The sequence below is a fragment of the Idiotropiscis lumnitzeri genome, chromosome 9 (assembly GCF_059441095.1).
Source record: "Idiotropiscis lumnitzeri isolate Australia: NSW breed Sydney's pygmy pipehorse chromosome 9, RoL_Ilum_1.0, whole genome shotgun sequence".
In the NCBI taxonomy this organism is placed as follows: Eukaryota; Metazoa; Chordata; class Actinopteri; order Syngnathiformes; family Syngnathidae; genus Idiotropiscis; species Idiotropiscis lumnitzeri.
In genome coordinates, this window is record NC_142399.1 from 5,099,256 (window position 1) to 5,116,724 (window position 17,469).

At 42.6% G+C, this 17,469-nt stretch overlaps 1 protein-coding gene across 3 annotated transcripts in view; it reads right to left on the minus strand.

Annotated features, from left to right (window-relative positions):
• The window catches only part of zmiz1a (zinc finger, MIZ-type containing 1a), a 116,489-nt gene that overhangs the window by 5,032 nt on the left and 93,988 nt on the right, over nt 1-17,469 (minus strand). Inside the window, exons 7-21 of one of the 3 annotated variants that reach the window (XM_088304676.1) lie at nt 11,598-11,633; nt 7,307-7,442; nt 5,483-5,597; nt 5,183-5,403; nt 4,221-4,422; nt 3,790-4,071; nt 3,258-3,434; nt 3,111-3,179; nt 2,872-3,031; nt 2,412-2,553; nt 2,015-2,225; nt 1,791-1,896; nt 889-1,049; nt 736-803; nt 76-144 (exon numbers count right to left, since the gene is read on the minus strand). In XM_088304676.1, coding sequence (XP_088160802.1) covers nt 76-144; nt 736-803; nt 889-1,049; nt 1,791-1,896; nt 2,015-2,225; nt 2,412-2,553; nt 2,872-3,031; nt 3,111-3,179; nt 3,258-3,434; nt 3,790-4,071; nt 4,221-4,422; nt 5,183-5,403; nt 5,483-5,597; nt 7,307-7,442; nt 11,598-11,633 — 2,155 coding nt within the window. Of the gene's footprint in view, nt 1-75; nt 145-735; nt 804-888; nt 1,050-1,790; nt 1,897-2,014; nt 2,226-2,411; nt 2,554-2,871; nt 3,032-3,110; nt 3,180-3,257; nt 3,435-3,789; nt 4,072-4,220; nt 4,423-5,182; nt 5,404-5,482; nt 5,598-7,306; nt 7,443-11,597; nt 11,634-15,277; nt 15,512-17,469 lie in introns of those variants that run through there. The other 2 variants (XM_088304677.1, XM_088304678.1) reach the window with 2 other exon arrangements.

Consider the following 17,469-nt stretch of genomic DNA (forward strand, 5'->3'; position numbering starts at 1 on the left):
ACGGATGAATTGAGAGCGTGTTGGTTCAAAGCATGTACTTGACGTGACGTCGCACGTTTTCACACGCAAACTCACTTTTGGATGGCATTGAGGATCCCCCACATGTACTGATCCACTTCGAGACCTTCTAGTAATGCTGTTTTACTGGAAGGAGACAAACATGACCGGCTGTAAGAACGACTATTGTGAGAAAATGTGCAAAGAAATCAAATTAAATCAAGGCGGAACTAACAGTGCCTTGGAACATGAATACAAAATTGTTGAGCGACTACATTAGTCAAGAGCAGGGATGGAAAACCTAAATGCTGGAGTGGGCCACTTTTTTTTTTGATCAGTGCTACCGGAGGCCCACATTGGCGCATGCACTTCCTAACCAGATTTATGACGACAAAAATGCTATTTTAAATTTTCTAGTGCAATGGACTCTGGCATTAAAATAACAATTCAAGGACGGCACAAAACTGCTGAACAAGAAAGCAACATTAAGTGTAAAAACTAATCTACTTACATTGTTAGGGCGTGTTTTGACACTAAGTAAGCACAAATAAGAATCGTCTGCCATCTAGTGGTGAGCAGTCATATTACAAGTTAAAACTACACTCAATCCCTACATATTCATACCTTCAGATTTGCATATTTTGTTGTCCTTTTCTTTTTAAAATAATTTTCACATTTTGAAAATTGCCCATTTTTTTCCTGGATCTCACACACACGCACACACACATGTTGACGTACTTGCAAACAGGACACCTCCATGTGCCTCTCTCACAGTTTAGCTGCAAGTAAGACTCCAGGTCGAAGCACTGCGGACACCACAAAAGACGTCACGATCACTGACTGAATTTACAGGAATTCATTTCTAAGAACAGCTTTTTGATCTCGGCAAACCTGCACGTGTTTGCAGTCGTGGCCTCGCGCGGGAAGCTGGATGCGGCGGAAGGTGATGGGACACTTGAGCGACACTTTGATGGCCGTCTGCTCCACGCCGTCCTCCCCGTTGAGATTGGTGCTGCCTGCCGACGCCGCCACGCTGCTGAAGTTCCGCTTGACTGCAAAAAGAGACAATATTAATTTGAATATTTGGTATTCATTAAGTCTCAAAATTCTATTCACATCATTTTCATAGAATCTCTCTTGGCTGCACTGCTTCCACTACAAGATGATGTTAGATTTTTATTTCATTTTTTTTTTTGTCCAATCAGATTTCAGTATTAATGTTTCCATCAAACCAGGGCATTCAGAATCGGTTATTGTTGGCTGATGATCACCTCATTTCATATTCGTCCTCACTGGGCTAGAGGGCTGGCCCTCGATGAAATTAGCATTTAGTACGTCGTCACATTGGTTGGTCTGAGAAAAACGTAGATATGTTTTCATCTGTGCACATTAAAGCATTTAAAAATCAGGATTTCTGGTGATTATGTTCAATTTTTCTGACCGATACCATACTCAACTCTCGATTACTCACCGATACCAAGTACCCAATACCACTAGTACTTTGGGTGTGGACAATTTCTATTAACTCAATGAAAGATCATTTTAAATAAAGAATATTGATCTTTTATCTGGCATTGGTACTTGCAGATCCCTACATGTTCTTTTCATATTTTTTTAAATATATTTGTATATTTATTTTTTGCATCGCGACATGGTCGTGGAGGTATTACAAAGTGCTCCAAGTCGAGTGAGCCCCAACGGAAAGCGCAGGTAACAAATGCACCGAACGTATTGAAAGCGTAAACAGCAGCAGGTGTCGAGGGTAATTGAGATATTAACACACGGCGGCGTACTTTTGGTGATGCAGTGTTCCGCGGGAAGGAGCCTCTTCTTTAGGAGCCCCTGGAGGACCGAGCGCACAGATGGCCTGTGGACCAGCTGCAGCACAAACAGATGCGACTGCAAAGCAATCATACACACAAACAAACACACATCTATTAAACTTGAATTCTTACAGCAGCCGATGTTTTTTGTCCCGCTCAAAACGGTCTCCCCCAGGAAGGTGGGCCACACTCACGCAACAACAGGCGGTGACGGTGATCTGGATGGTGTTTCTGCCCGGCTGGCACACGTGCTTCAGGTGCAGGGGCTTGTGGGATGTCTTGTTGTCGCCCCGCTCGATGGTGAGGGGCGTGGCGTTGACGCTGACCTGGACCGACGCCGGCCAGTTGGTGTTCATCTGCCTGTCCTCGTGGTGGTAGCACTTGAACTGCAGTTCCAGGTCTGACCTGCGGGGGAGTCGATTTGTTGGATTGATCAGCGACGCCAACAATGATGTTGACAATACAATGTCACATTGCGGCTAAATTCAGAACAGCGTGCTTAAACACACATTTTCGAGAATTAAAGATTTTTTTTTTTTTTTTAAAGTGGGAACTCTTTTTGCTAGATGGCTTCAAGTGCGACCACGTTACCTCCACATGAGGGTCTGGTGGACCGAAGGTCGCAGGTGGAAGACGTGGTTGCTGACAGCCAGGTTGTGCTCCAAGCGGAACGGCTCGAGCACCACGCCGTCTCGGACCGGGAACGTCAGCCGCAGCTCCTCGTTGCTAATAGCTGGGAGGGGAAAAAAAAAAAAAAACAAGTTAGAAGATGACTTTTAAAACATTTTGAGTCTTCTGAAAAGCATGTATCTCTATAGTTTTATTTTATTTTTTTTTATGTTACTATAGTAACATATTCATCAATAATTTTATGGTTAAATTTAATAAATATAAAATATGTGATATAAGTGATTGTATTTTAATCATATTTTGTGATATTATTGAAAAATAAAGTCACGAATCGAATTCTTTTTAAGGGCAGGTTGGGAGAATTCCAAAGTGGCACGACTTAATCGTGACAGCACTTTTCTTTTTCAAATAATGTACTCACAAGGAGGAAGTGCTGTCATATTTGGTTTCATGTCGGGTGGAAACGGGGGCTTCACGTCCTGGTTTGGCGACAGGTATGGAGGAATATTACTCCCGGGCGTCATGGGCGGTGTGGGGTTTCCAGGTACGGGCGAGTGGGGATAGTTCCCAGGCCTGGGGGGCTTTAAAAAGAAAGCAAACAAATATGAGTTGAAACCCATTCTTAAATTTGGATAATTCAGACTAAAAGTCACAACTTACCCCATTCCCTTGCCCGTAAGAGTAGCCGCCACCCGAGAAGTTGGTGCTCTGCCCGTTAAATGGCTCTTGCTGCAAAATGAAAAATGATGCATTTTAAATGACCATCATCCCTCGTTGACATCGAACAACGATCGAGGAGAATCCAACCTTGTAGTACTGGCCCATGGGCATGCCAGGTGGGTACTGTCCTTGCCCCTGCTGCCCCGGCATCCTCTGCCCCGGGTAGTTGGGTGAAGGCATGGGTCTCGAAGCGTTGGGAGTCGGGTACTGACTCTGCTGTGGTGGGAACTGACTGTTAGGTCCATACTGACCTCCGTACCCGGCCTAGGGAGGGACATTCAAGAGAATGAGGAATTTGAGAACCCAAGTGTGTTGGTATCGGTACGGTGTGTAGACGTGAAAACTGTAACAAGTCATTTCAGTGCAACTATGCTAATATGCTAATCCGCTAATCATAGTGGCGGCTAATGCTAACAATCTTTTTTCTTTTTTGCTTTTCAATAGCGTTTGGATGATCCAGCAATTTTAGGAACCAGTTCAAGGCATTGTTGTAGATTTAAACAAAAAAACTAATGCTTCAAAAAATGTGCGCTACAGCCACAACGTGATATAGCGTGGGAACACTGTATATTAATTAACAGCATACAGATAAAAAAGGTGTGACAGGGTGCACACTCACCTCGCCAGGATACGGCCGCTTCATCCCCTGCATGGGGATGCCTTGCCGGGGTCCGCCCGGGTAGCCCTGCTGGGGCATCCGCTGGCCGTGAGCTCCAAAAGGTCCCATTCCGGAAGTGCGTGCCTGAGTCATGCCGATGGGAGGCCCGCTCATGTTCGGGTTGTTCATCCCTGAACCCATGCTGGCAGGATTCATCCCACCGGGTGGTCCTCGTGGGCCTGGCTGGTTCATGAACTGACTATTGTAGGCCTGAGCGGGACCCATTTGGAAGGATGAACACATCTAGAGGCAAGAAGAGAAGGCTTGAGAGTTTGGTTGGAGAACATCGACCGGTATGTAGTTAGCCATGTCTCCAGCAAGCGGGACATTTGATATGGCTTCTCAAATTTTGGGGAGCAAGCTTTTTTAAAAAAAAAAAAAAAAAACTGTACCTGTCCATACTGGTTCATGTCTTTATTCTGCGTCTCTTGTAGCGCCGCCACGGTGGCCGTTGCCGTGGCGGTCGCCGTAGCAGCAGCCGCAGCGACAGCAGCAGCAGCGGCGGCGGCGGCCGGCTGCGTGAAGTCGCCAGATGGACGTGAGTGGGAGGCCATGCCCATACCTCCAGGGGGCGGATTGGGGCCTCCAGAGTAACTGTAGGAAATCATGCGTGTCAGGTTTCTCATAGTTTGGGATTTCTTTTAATAGAGTTAGTTTTTATTTCATTTTTTTCTTTTGTTTTTTTTTAGATTCAGTTAGTCTTATTAATTTTTGTGCTTCTTTTGATTTAGTTTTTTATTAGTTTTAGTATTTGTTTTATTATTGTTTTGTTAAATGTGTGGCGTATTTGGCCACCAATAAAAAAGAAAATAATTAAAAATGTGTTATAACATTTTGGGAAAATTTACAACATTAATACAATACATTTTAAAACACTTATAGACATTTAGATGGCCTACCCTTTATAATTTAATTGATTAATTAAAAAAAATTAATTATATATATATTAAAAAAAAAACGGGAATTTATGGGACATATGCATTGGGACTTCCAAAAGAAAAAAAAATCTAAAAATTAAATAATTAGAATTTGTACATTAGATATTTTGGGTCTTTTTTTTAAATATATAATTTCATTTGATTAGGACATTAAAATACATGATTATTCGTATTTAATTATATTTTAGTCTTTATGAATTGTTTTTGACTTTTTACAAATAAATACAATATAAATATTTAAAAAATGTACAAATTTTGAGCTTTTGTATAACTTTTGATAATTCCAAAGACTAAACAAACACTACTTTTGTTAGCCCCAGTCCATCTGAAGATTAATTTGTTATGACACAGCAGGCGGCATCAAAAGCTACCATTGGCCCTCATGTCAAGAGAGCGGGACTCAACCTCTTTCTTACCTGCTGCTGTATCCTCCGGGGCCTCCGGGGTATGCGGGCCTGCTGTACATCCCCTGCTGCATGTACTGCTGGTTGGAGCCGCCTTTGCTGGGGAACTGCTGCTGCTGGCCGCTGAACTGGGGAGAGTTGAGCCCGCCTGCGCTGGCCGACATTCCCGACGCCATGGGGTTACCCCCGGGATTCATGGGATTATTGCTGTTGGCCATCGGGTTCCCCAGAACCTGGATGCAAAAGGACGGAAATCACGTGTTTGTTCAAGCAGACAGACGAAGTGATGCCAACGGGCAGGAGGAGACTTACCTGGCTCTGTGAAGTGTTGGTGACGCCCCACACTGTTGTAACCACAGACAATGACCCAGGGGGCTGGTTAGTGTTTTGTTGCCAGGGGACAGAATCGTAGGGAAAGGAGCCATCGCTGGAGAAGAGATGATAACACAAAGCTAATGTTACCCAAGGTTATTTTAGTTGACAAAAACTAACTAAGATAACTAAAAAAAATTTTGCTCACAAAATAAAATTAAAACAAACACTAACTGAAATGACGTTTACAAAATTAATTTGAACTAGTATTGGTGTGATAATTTCCTTTGTTTTACTTCACAGTCTGTGGACTGTTATACAGTACCTATTTTTGATTTTCACATGGTTGTTTGGAAAATATTTTAAAAATAATGTTTTTGAGGTTTTACTCCACAATATTTGGCATGATGTCATGACTTTTTTGCAAATATTGCAAACACATAAATAAATAAATAAATAAATAAAAAATAAAAAACTAAAACTAATATAAACAAAACTAAAACAAAACACTTTTGAAAAAACTAAAATGAATCCAAACTAACAAACCTGCATTGGAAACAAACCATATTTAAAAAAACAAACAAAACTCCAAACAAACGGGAGCTAGCCAATAGAGAGCCGGCAGAGGAACACATCGACCCAAAAAAGGAAAATTGCTCTAGATGTGGTGCCAAAAGTGTTGGGCAATGAAAAGTTCCCTTCCACAACAACACCTCAGCGCCAGAGAATGCGCTGATATGCACACACCTCCCTTAAAAATGAAAAAGTTCACCATGACTTTGTTGAAAAGGGCCTCGGATTTGTCCCGATGGCTCGGAATGCCAGGCATTCCCATCCAAAACAATCCGAGCGCCGGGTTCCATACAATAAACAAGCAGATGGGGAGAGGCAAGCGGCCAAGTGCAGGGTGCAGGAGAAGCTGCTATTTTTGGACGGCAGCTTGTTTTCTCTCTGAGGTTAGAGCTCGGGATGAATGACATGTTCAATATTTCCTCCAACAGGAACAACATTACACCAAAGATCCTCCTCAGACCCCAAGCAAGAATCTTGGCAAACTCCGGCTGTCTTTCTTTTCCTTTTTATGTGTTTTTTTTTTTTTACTTAAACCCTCCTGTTTGATTGAGTGTCATGAGCACACAATGTTCTCCAAAAACATTACTTAAGTCTTCCCTGCTGGTCCCCCCTCGTCTCACCCCTCCTTAAATCTGCTCAGCAGCCTTCAAAGTAATTCTGCCTGCACTCCAAAAAATGCAAATCCTGTGTGTCCTTGAAGACGGCCTCAGCACTGACTTGGAGAGAAAAGTTGAATGAAGCTTTCCTGGTAGACAGCAAAATGAAGCTGAGTCCACTTTCAAGATGAAGTCCAGTTCTTAAGAACAAATCAAAGAAAAAAAAAAATAGGCAAGGGGGTTACGTTTGACCACTAAAAGTTGTTTTAAACGGTTTCGTTGGAGGTTGTCATTTTAGAGTGTACAGTTGCGTAAGTGCGGTCGAAAAACCAGCAGAGATAAACGCTTGCTTTGAAAAAATAAAAAAGAAAACAGATGATGGAAACGGGAGGAAAAGGGCACTTGGAGCAAACCGAATGAACAAAATGAAGCAGTGCAAGAGAATCGTCAATGGACATTTCATTAGGTACACTTGGACAATTGAGCCAACACGAGAGTTGGATTTAAAAAAAAAAAAGAAAAAAAAGGCTGTGTGCTCACGGACGTTGTCATGATTGGTTGGTCTCCCGTCTACCGTCAGTGTGACACAAAAACGATCATTCTGATCTCACCACAATGGATTGCGCAGGTGTCGCCTTCGAGTATGCGCACTGACCTGTGCGTGAGGCCGGCCTTCATGCTGTTCATGCTGGGCTGCATGGGCACTTTCCCCTGCGATTCGTTCTGCCTGCTCTTCTGGTGACGCAGCAGGAGCAGACGACCCAGCTCCTCGCACCACGACGACAGCAGGGCTGCGAGGACCACAACAACACACACACACACACACACACAGACGGACGCCACATATGCGTTAAGACTCCCAGAATGCACTCAAGAGTATTCCTAGATGACGGTTTGTCATCTTGCTCAAGCCTCTAGAGGGCGGGCTGACTCAAAATACACGACATTGCTGAAGTATGACGGCAGGCATACTTTAATGACCTCGTATAACGACATAAACTGTCACTCAGCGGAGCTCAGACCTGCAAGGTAAACTGTTGGTTTGTTAGTTAGCACAGCCGGGGGTACCAACATGATTCAAGGGGGACGGGGGACTTTTTTTTTTTTTTTTTAAATTAATTATTTATTTATTTGTTTATTTATTTATTTATTTTTTTTGATTGCATAGCGACTCAAACCATCAAACCCAATTCTGTGTGTACCTTTAAAAAGAGTCGTGCCGAAATGTAATCCCCTCAGAAAAGATCAGATATAGAATTATCTCAAATATTTATTTATAAATGATGGAATTGGGCCAAAAATAAAAATAAAAAAAACTGAAGAAAATATCAATACAAATATAATACATGAATGATGAATTCAAATGTATACGAATAATAAATAAGCGGATAGAAATACTGAGAATGAAGTGATCATTTCTAAATAAAAATATCTAGTTTCTCAGGTGTTGCCTTGAATTAATAGTGAATTTCACTCTTAACTGCCACAATTTAACTATTTGTGTCACTCATCCTGTCTTTCTCGGCTCAAACAGAATTGCTGATCGCACAAAATGGTTCAGTCCAACGCTGTGTTTAAAATAAGCAAATGTGCAAATCAAGTATACAACAACCAAAAGGGCCGAAATAAAAGAGAGCGTTCTTTGTCCCTGTGGGCGGAGAGCGCCAAGCCTTCTCGTTTCGGAGGAATTATTCCACCCTGCTATTACGCGGGGCTTATCTCTCCACTAAATCACCACCTCCACACTCGGCCGTTGACTCTTCGAGCGACTAACCCGCCATTTAGACTTAAACGTCAGCTGCAAGCCATCGCTTGCTGTCGCCCCGGCTCAGAGGAGAGCGGCGGTGACTCATGACTTTTCGGAGTTGCCACAAACGACCAAAAGCCGCGAGTCAATCATAACGGCGCGAGGGGTCCGCTGTGGGGCAACATGCATATTTAGTGAGAGGTTAGCGCAGTGTGTGGCCTCGTCTTCACCTCCCAGCCGCCGGTGTTAAAAGCCCTGCCAACACCACCGCCTCATACAGTATGGTGACATTCACACCTGCATTCCAACTAAGAGATTTATTTGGCTTGGGTAAATGCCCGCATTATTTTTAGTTGAGAATTCAAGTAACAGGCAAAGGAAGAAAAAAAAAAACAACAGAAAGAAGAAGTGAGGAAATTTGAGTAAAATGTTCATATTTGACATCATAGTTATTTTCGTAATTTACGCCATTGGAAAATGAAATACCAAGGTTTAACAAAGACTACCTTTCCATATTAACAAAAGGATTTTCACTCCTGATAAAAATCACGGCTTGTCAACTTTTCGAGGAGAGCTGTTCGGGTAAAATTCGAACTTTTTCCCAATGCATTACAATGGACGTCAATTCTATGCAAATGTTGCCGATTTGTGGGCCGGGCCGGTCCCAATCCTCCTTAAATAGTAGCGGTTGACTGTAGAGTAAATAAAAAAGTTGGAGAATTATGAATAAGGCAGGAGGGTCGAGGTACTGAGATGGCGGCCGGAGGGCGGGGACTGACTGGCAAAAAAGGGTCAAGTGCCCGGCTCTGGTTAACTACCAGAAAAAAAAAAGAAAAACATGTAGCCAATCCAAGACTGCAAGAACAGTGACTAAAACGAATGATTTTACTTTTTTTTTTTTTTTTTTTTTTTACTCAGACTGAAATAGAAACAGAAGCCACAGAGCTGTGGAAGAATTACATACCAGGTGAGCAAAACAGTTGATTTGAAACAGCTTCTAATAATAATCCCTAAACAAAATCGGCCCAATGCAGTTACGACCGATTCAAATGAACTCCAACGACAACCTCCCCAGTGCCTTTCCTTATATAAAAGTAACGAGAGCAAACGAAAGTAAGAAGAGGGAGAACCGGCATGATGGTGCGTGTGTAAACATCATTTTGCGAAGCCGATTTACAATCGTGCACAAGAGTAAACGCTTGCTCGCCGTGAGTAAATAGAGCAATAGGAGAGATCTGGGAATAGATTGCCTCCTCACGCAGCACGGCTTGAATTTCAGAATGTTTCTGTCCCACCTTCAGTTTCGGACCCGCTCCAATCGCTGCGCGCCTTTTTTTGTTTTGTTTTTGATTGAGCAACAACGGCGGCAAGCGCGAGCTGCACTACGCGACGTCGAAAGTTGCTGTAAAATGTTTCCGTATACAATGTCGTGAATGTCATCGAAACATTGGCAGGACTTGACAATGTCATTTTCTTCTCGGCGTCACAGAGGAAATGCCTTTGCACAAACAGGAACATAACAGGAAGCACTTATCGCTGGTGAGCAATCGGTGGCTTTTTCTTTCTCAATTTATCAGAGTCCAGGGATGCATTCGAACACACGACAACGCATTTGAGATTGATTCGCTTCAACATGAGGAGCACAGCGGAGAAATAAACAGAACTTTGAGCCTTTATGGCATTTAAAACTAATAAAAAGTTTTTTTTTTTATGACAATAAACTTAGAGAAATAATGACTTAGTTCTGGTCCACTGCCTTCTACATTTGCTACTTAAATCAGCGCATATTAAATTAAAGGCAAAAAGTTGCAAAGAAAATTTACAATTGGCCACGTGAGATCCATATACTGAAGGACAAGAAGGTGAAAATGCTTCTTTATGTTGAGCCACCAGAGAAATTAATAATTAACGAGGTGCCATACAGGCACATAAAAATATAATAACATTTGCAAAGCGGAATGGGTAAAGTCATATTCAAGGTGATGTTGGCTTCCTCTTCTTTCATTTTCTTTGATCTTTTTGGAACGATCTAAAAAAAAAATAGGGCAAAAAAAAAAGAAAAAAAATTAAATATATATATATATATAAATATATATATATATATATATATATATATATATATATATATACACGTTTTCAAATCTTTGAATTTTTCTTATTTTTTTTTTCTCAGAATTTTATGGAAATATTTTGGATTCCAAATGCTTAAAAGGTAATGTTTAAAGTCATTCTGTATTTTTTTAATTTTTTATTCGAATTGATATATTTATTTATTTATTTGTAAAAAAAAAAAAAAAAAATATATATATATATATATATATATATATATATATATTGAAAGCTAATAGAAAAGTCAAGTATAAATGTGAATATAATAATATGTACATGTAGAAAAAGAGTTATTGTGACTCATGGGAAATTCCAAAACTAAAATGGCATTCGCTAGGACAGGACAGTAACTGCGCACTCTTATCGCCAGTGCAGCAGCGCCCGCGCTCGCACCTTGACACTATTTTGCACTGCGCTGGTGATGAGCTTTGATAACAAAAAAACACGTACAAGTGCATGCGGCTCTATTGTATTTGTGCTGATAAACACAGACAAAAGAGCAAAAAGACTACATGGAAAATGTGCAGCAACAAACAAAGCAGCCCTGAGAGACAATGTGTGGGATGATTAAAGGGAACATCCGTAAAAACACTGACAGGTAAATCTATGCCGTGTGGGCGCTAAATATTATGCAAAATGGAGGGATAAAAAAATCCCGTGGATGAGGGAGGGGGGGGGGGGGGGGGGGGGAGTCATGCTTTTTTGCGGGAATGTGATGGAAGCCATTTAAGCAGTGATGCCCCCGCCCTCATCCTGCCCTGCCTCCTCTCTGCTCAGCCATCAAATTGAACAGCTGACAGAAACCAGGCTTGGAATGAAACGACTAACACCTTTTAAAAACTTAAAGATGTGCAGTCAAAAAAAATGCATTTTATTGCATTGGTAGGATCTTTGAAGAGAATTTCACCCGTGACCTCTGGCAGGACAACAGACATTAGCGCACAGAGGGGGGGAAGAGGATGGATGGAGGGATGCTAGACAGAGAACAGGTGGCGATGGAGGGAGTGGGCGGACCCCCTCCCCACCAGGGGATGTATGTTTATGTCACAAGGCAAGAGATGCTGCAGCCAGGAAGAGAAAGCAGCTCTACCTGAGTCAGTCTGACATCTCCTGCAGGTGCTGGTTTCTGTGGGGTTCAAATTGCACATTTTAAACGGGGCAGAGGGACACAAATCAGCATGAACACATGGCAACCGTTTGTCGTTGAAGGGATAGCATCAAAATCATTTGATGCTCTTTTCCCACTGCACACTATCGCTAAGCTCTACACGCCTGGGTTTGGGGCGGTTGGCGAAGCATCCGTCAGAAGAAACGACAACGATAAATGAAACCGGGGGGCGGGGCGGGGGTCGGTTACATTTACTTCTTGCTCAAGGGATGGCCACAAACTTTATTTGAAGAGATGGAGGCCGGCATGAAAACGGATGACTGCAGCAAGCTGGAGATTTTGGATGGTTATACTGCGGTGTTCAAAGCAAAGGCGCAGCGGCAGGTTAAGCTAGCATTAGCATGTGTTTAAATTGTTGACAAGTGTCCCGAGTGGGTCGAGAGAGATGCATTAAATGGGGAAAGAGACGGAGGACAGCAACAAAAATGGGCCGCAGCTGCAAAATAGAGACTGTGGATTATGATACTATAAAGCCCACAGCTAACCACAGCAACATGCTACGCTAACATCAGCGTATGCGTTTAGTGTTAGCATGAGGGAGCAAAGCGGGGATTGTGAAGTACAGTATATTACTGCAACTTCCAAAGATATAGCATGTCACAAGGCAAGGCTAACATTAGCGTGTGGAGCATTTTCTAGCAGTTTATGCCACCTACCATGTGATAAGGAATTTTTTTTTTAAATTCCAGATGAGACTGAGAGTGCCAAAAAATGGTCGTCTAAAGAAATGTGGCGACTGAAGTATTATATCTCAGCATCCACGACGAAGGAACAGAGCTGAGCTAACAAACGTGTGTGTTTGTATTTGCCATTTCCAGCACGCTTCTATGTGGTAACGGGACTTATTGTATTCCCGAGAAGACTGAGGGAGCAAGAAAACGGACTACTGGAGACTGTGGAATACAGTTTCGAAACTGACGCGTCCACAGCAATTTTGTAAGCTAACATTAGCATCGGATTATTTGAGCAATTTCTTGCTGGGACTTCTCAAAAGTCAGCAACGATGCGGTGAGAATGAATCTGATCGAGTCATGCTATCAGCTGAGTGGCGACTAAAAATTGAATATCGTGTCTCGAAATTAACAAACGTGGAGAAAAGGAGGATTTCCAAACACTTTAGTACTGTCAATATTTACCTGGCACACAAACACAATTTGAGTGACGCATTTAACGGCCACTTCATTTTTTTTTCGTGCTTCCTGACTCAAGAGTGACAGAAGGAAGCATGGGAGTCACGACATTTTACAAACATTTACAAACCGCGCACATGCAGACGTGTGTTTTCGTCTTTATTACTATTTCCGATACTTGACACACACGCCCGCAATCACACCGAAGGACAATTTAATTCTTCGTCGAACCTAACTCGCATGTTTTTGAAACGTGGAACGAAGCCGCGTGCAAAACGCCACAGTCGAGATGCCTCGCATGACTTACAGAGGACTCAAAAGGGAGCAATCAGATTCTCGTGTACAAGACATTATGTCAAGCAAGTCAACACCAGGACGCGCCAGAACAGAGAAGCATCTCACATAGAGTGAACAAGAAGCTCTTCTCACCCATGGACATCCCCCCCCCTCCCCCGTTCTCCCACCACAGTAAATATCACATGGCTAATTAGAAGCAGACATGCTACTTATCTCCATGACCACCACACGCTTGTTCTTTTAAGGGAATCACAAGGGGGGGCAGGAAAAAAAAAATGCAATTACATAAGACCGTGATTAAATTGTGATGACATTCCCGCGCTATTACAGTGAAGACGATGATGCATCAGAGCCCGAGGCAATGACAGTTCCACCCTCCTAGCTATCAATACTTAACATCGGTTTGTCCTGGCAGGAATCACCAACTCAATCCGCACATGGTCAAACGGAGCGACTTTCCTTTAGGTGGGAGGACGGCGCCGAGCGAGGACAGCGGGCGAGGCGATGAGTCACAAGTAAAAGCCGCGGCGGAAACAACGGCAGCCGGGCAAGTTTGCCGTCAAGTGAGTCAGGAGGTCACCTCAAGTGTCTCCAAAGAGGAAGTGGCGCAAGTCATCCCGTCCTCGGCTGCAAGTGGCGCCGTGTAATAGTTCCCGACACGGTTCAGCGCGCGACTGTGTTATTGTTTGCTAATGAACTGGTCCACTTTTAAGGTTAAACGCTGATTGAATGGCCCGCCAGAGCTTTTATTGCCCAGACGCCCTTTCAATGCTTTTCCCCGTAAAGTCAGATGCATTTTTAGGACGATTATGACGTCACTCCCATCAGGCCAAAACAATAAAATTTAATCTAAAAACACACAAACGTGTATTTTCTCAACAACGGAAATGAAAATCCACACGTGGCAAAACAAACAACTGAAGTTAGAAGGCGACAACGTCAAGATGACGTCAGAAGTCTGAAGAAAGTCATGTCCGGAAATGGCACAATAACATTTTTGTTCAAGAAATAAAAAAAAAAAAAAAAGGAAACGCTTTAAAAACAAAACAAAAAAAACAACAGAAATGAACTGAAACAATGTTACGTTTAAAAAGCTAAAGATAACCACAGAGAGAAAATGTCCTTTGTTTTCATCTTCGCGAGCTTTCAGGGTAAATATTTTCAAATGTATTTATTTCGGAACACGGAAAGTCAAAATTGCAGTTGAATTTATTACCCAATGCTTAGTGCCCTTTTTTCTTTTATCTTGCTGTCAACAGAAAAAGCAAAACCTAAAACTAATGAAAACTGAACAAAAATTAAGCATTTAAAAAAAAAATCTAAAAACTAATTAAAATTTGGAAATAAGAATAAAAAAAAAAAAAAAGAAAAATCCCAAACTATTCTAACTCTGCCACACAATGAGACTTGAATGCTCAATATGGTTTAAGTCTGAAAAATGACACATTCTTCTGCCATTGAATATCTGGAAAATAATAAGTACCAGTAACTTACTGAAAACAGCAGGTTTTGCTTTTTTTTTTTTTGATCCTCCATTACATATGACCTTTAGCCTGTATAACACATGCCCTATTGGATTTAAATCTGGCGAATGACACAATCTTCTGCTTTTGAAGATACAAACTCTGCCCAACATAATGTAATTGCTAAAGTCATTTAACGATCCTTTTTAATGACAACGTTCAACTCCGACCTCTTTGGCACACAAATAATGTCCGAGCCAATGAGACAATCCCAAATTGAAATATCTCACTGACGGTCGTACGCACTTGACACACATTTTCTCTTGCGGGATATTAAGCTAGACTTGAAGCGAACCCTTCAACCGTAACCGCAAGTCCATTCCATCACAAGAGATGAAAAATAAGCCTGGACCAGCATCGCTTTCCTGAACGTGTGCTCACACAGCACGTCGACAGAAGTCTGACCCCCGAGGCGGCGTGTAGGTCAACCTGTGGTCAGCTGATCCGTTCTGATCCCGCGCATTTGGAAGAATGCCAAAGCACAACGCCACAATTCCACTTTGAGACCAATAAGCAACCGAATGTCGTAGAAGGCAGGTGTGATCACAGACAAACGGAAACGGAGCCAATCAAAGCTTCTCAGTCAGCTTGCGTTCAACTTGGATCCTGCTCCATGCACTCATGCACAACAAGACACACTGAAGTTACTTACCCCGACGTGAACGCAACGCCTGCGCACGTCATCCCATTCAAGTCGCCGCGCAAAGTGTCTCCTGTCGAAACTCCCCGAGCTTTGGCCGCTTCCCGTACCTTATCACTCGATTTTATGACTTCCTCTTTCTCACCCCTTCCTACTTTTTTTTCTTTTTTTTGCTCACTCTCCTCTCCTGCTCTCTGATCTGTCTGTTTCCCTTGTCCGGCGTCTGCACAATGCACATCAATTATTCAGAGGCAGTCTCCCGGTTCCTCCCGGCTCATCCAATCAGAGCAGGGGGGCTCTGCGCTAATGGGCTCCTGCTGTACCTGCTACCGGCTCCAGAGCGCTGGAGACAGCCGGGAGGTGGAGAGGGGGTGGGCGGCTTGTAGGATAGACCGGCGAGGAGGGGGCAGGGGGATGTCGACGAGAAGGGATGAGAGTCAGAGATAAAGACAGCAAGCGGCGGCAAAGTGGAGCGAGGACGAGATATTGCGACGCTTCTCACCCTTCTGTCTTGAGGTGATGCCTCAGAGAAAAGCACCTATAAATACATCATCTGACAAACTGCATCCCACTGAGAGCAGTGGGCGGGGCTTATTGTGAGGACGGGCCACTCGTCAGGTTGCACGCGGCGGAGATTCTGATCGAACAGCGACAGGCCTTCGTCCGTCGATGCCACCTCGCCCGAGATTAGAGCAAAAGAACATCAAGTTGCGGTTCAACCCCAGTTCAGCTTCGCTCAACCCGAAAGTCAACCCAACGTAACGATGACTCGGCCGCGGATGATTGAGGGGGGGGCCCGACCTATCACCGCTATCACGCCTCAACCGAAACGTCGGGATGTCGACCTTGCGACAGCGAGGGTGTGTGTGACACCCGGTTATCGATATCCCACGCGGACTTGAACAACGGTAGCATTGTTAGAGATGGGGATGGGGGGGGGGGGGGTAGGTGTCATAGGCGGCTTAGTCCTGAGGTGTGGGTGCCAGATCAGTCAACCCCTGAACAAAAGAGGGATTTAAATCATTTGCTCATCCGGTTTTGACAAGCCGTTGTCTTGTGTGTGCAAAGCGGCGCCTCTTCGCCAGGTTCAGCGTCTCGGGTAAGGCAAAACCAATTAGCCGGCGACTGATCGAGGGCCCACGGAGCCAAGAGGGCTGGAAGTGCGGCTAATGAGTGTTTAGTCCACAAACTCAACACTCAAGTTCGAAAGGTAGTTTGCTGTTGCGGGCCGATTTCATCATCTAACGCAAAGCCGGTGTCACAGGAGAGCCCGGCGAGCTAAAAATAAAGCTGTTAATAATTCATTGCACTGCTCTTACCCTCGCAAGTAATTAAATATAAAAAGTCTGTCAGGTTGATTGGGTCTGTATGAAAGAATGTAGCCGCTTTCCTAGAGTTCTGCAGAGCTAGAACACCAAAGCTGACGTTTTGAAAAGGACACCATTGCTTTTCTGTGCTTTTCCATTTTGGGTCAAGATCGCAATGAAGAGGGACCAGACGAACTGATGAAAATGCTGCAATATGCATGCCAGGCCAGTAGGTGGCGATGGTCCAAATCGTGTGGTTATTCAGATACAAATGAATGAATGTTACAAAAAGTCAAAAAGTCAATTAAATATAGAATTGAAAAAAAACAAAAACTAATTTTGATATTTTGTCTTGGCACTCAAACGACATATCAACTAGTCAAAAGCAAAATTACATTTGAGAGGTTCGACGCTTTATTATTTTAAAAGGCAAACAATGGAAAACATGCAGAAGTCTTTACAATCCAGTTTGTGCATAAACTGTACATAACTAGATTTTTTTTTTTAAATTGTGTGTACATTAAAGATAAAAAAAAAAATCCATCTTAGTCTATAGTTACGATAACTGAAAAGCCCTGATTTTATTTGTGCTATTCTGATATCCAATTTGATTTTAATCGTCAGTAATACAGCTCATGCAAGTTTAAAAAAAAAAATAAAATAAAAAATAAAAAATAATATATATATATATATATATATATATATATATATATATATATATATATATATATATATATATATATATATATATATATATATATATATATATATATATATATATATATATATATATGTATTTTTATCAAAAAGAAATCTTGTTTTGCACTCCTGATACCTAAGACAGACAAGTACGGGGGATCTGTTCATCGTCTTCCATCCACTTCCTGCTGAATTGTG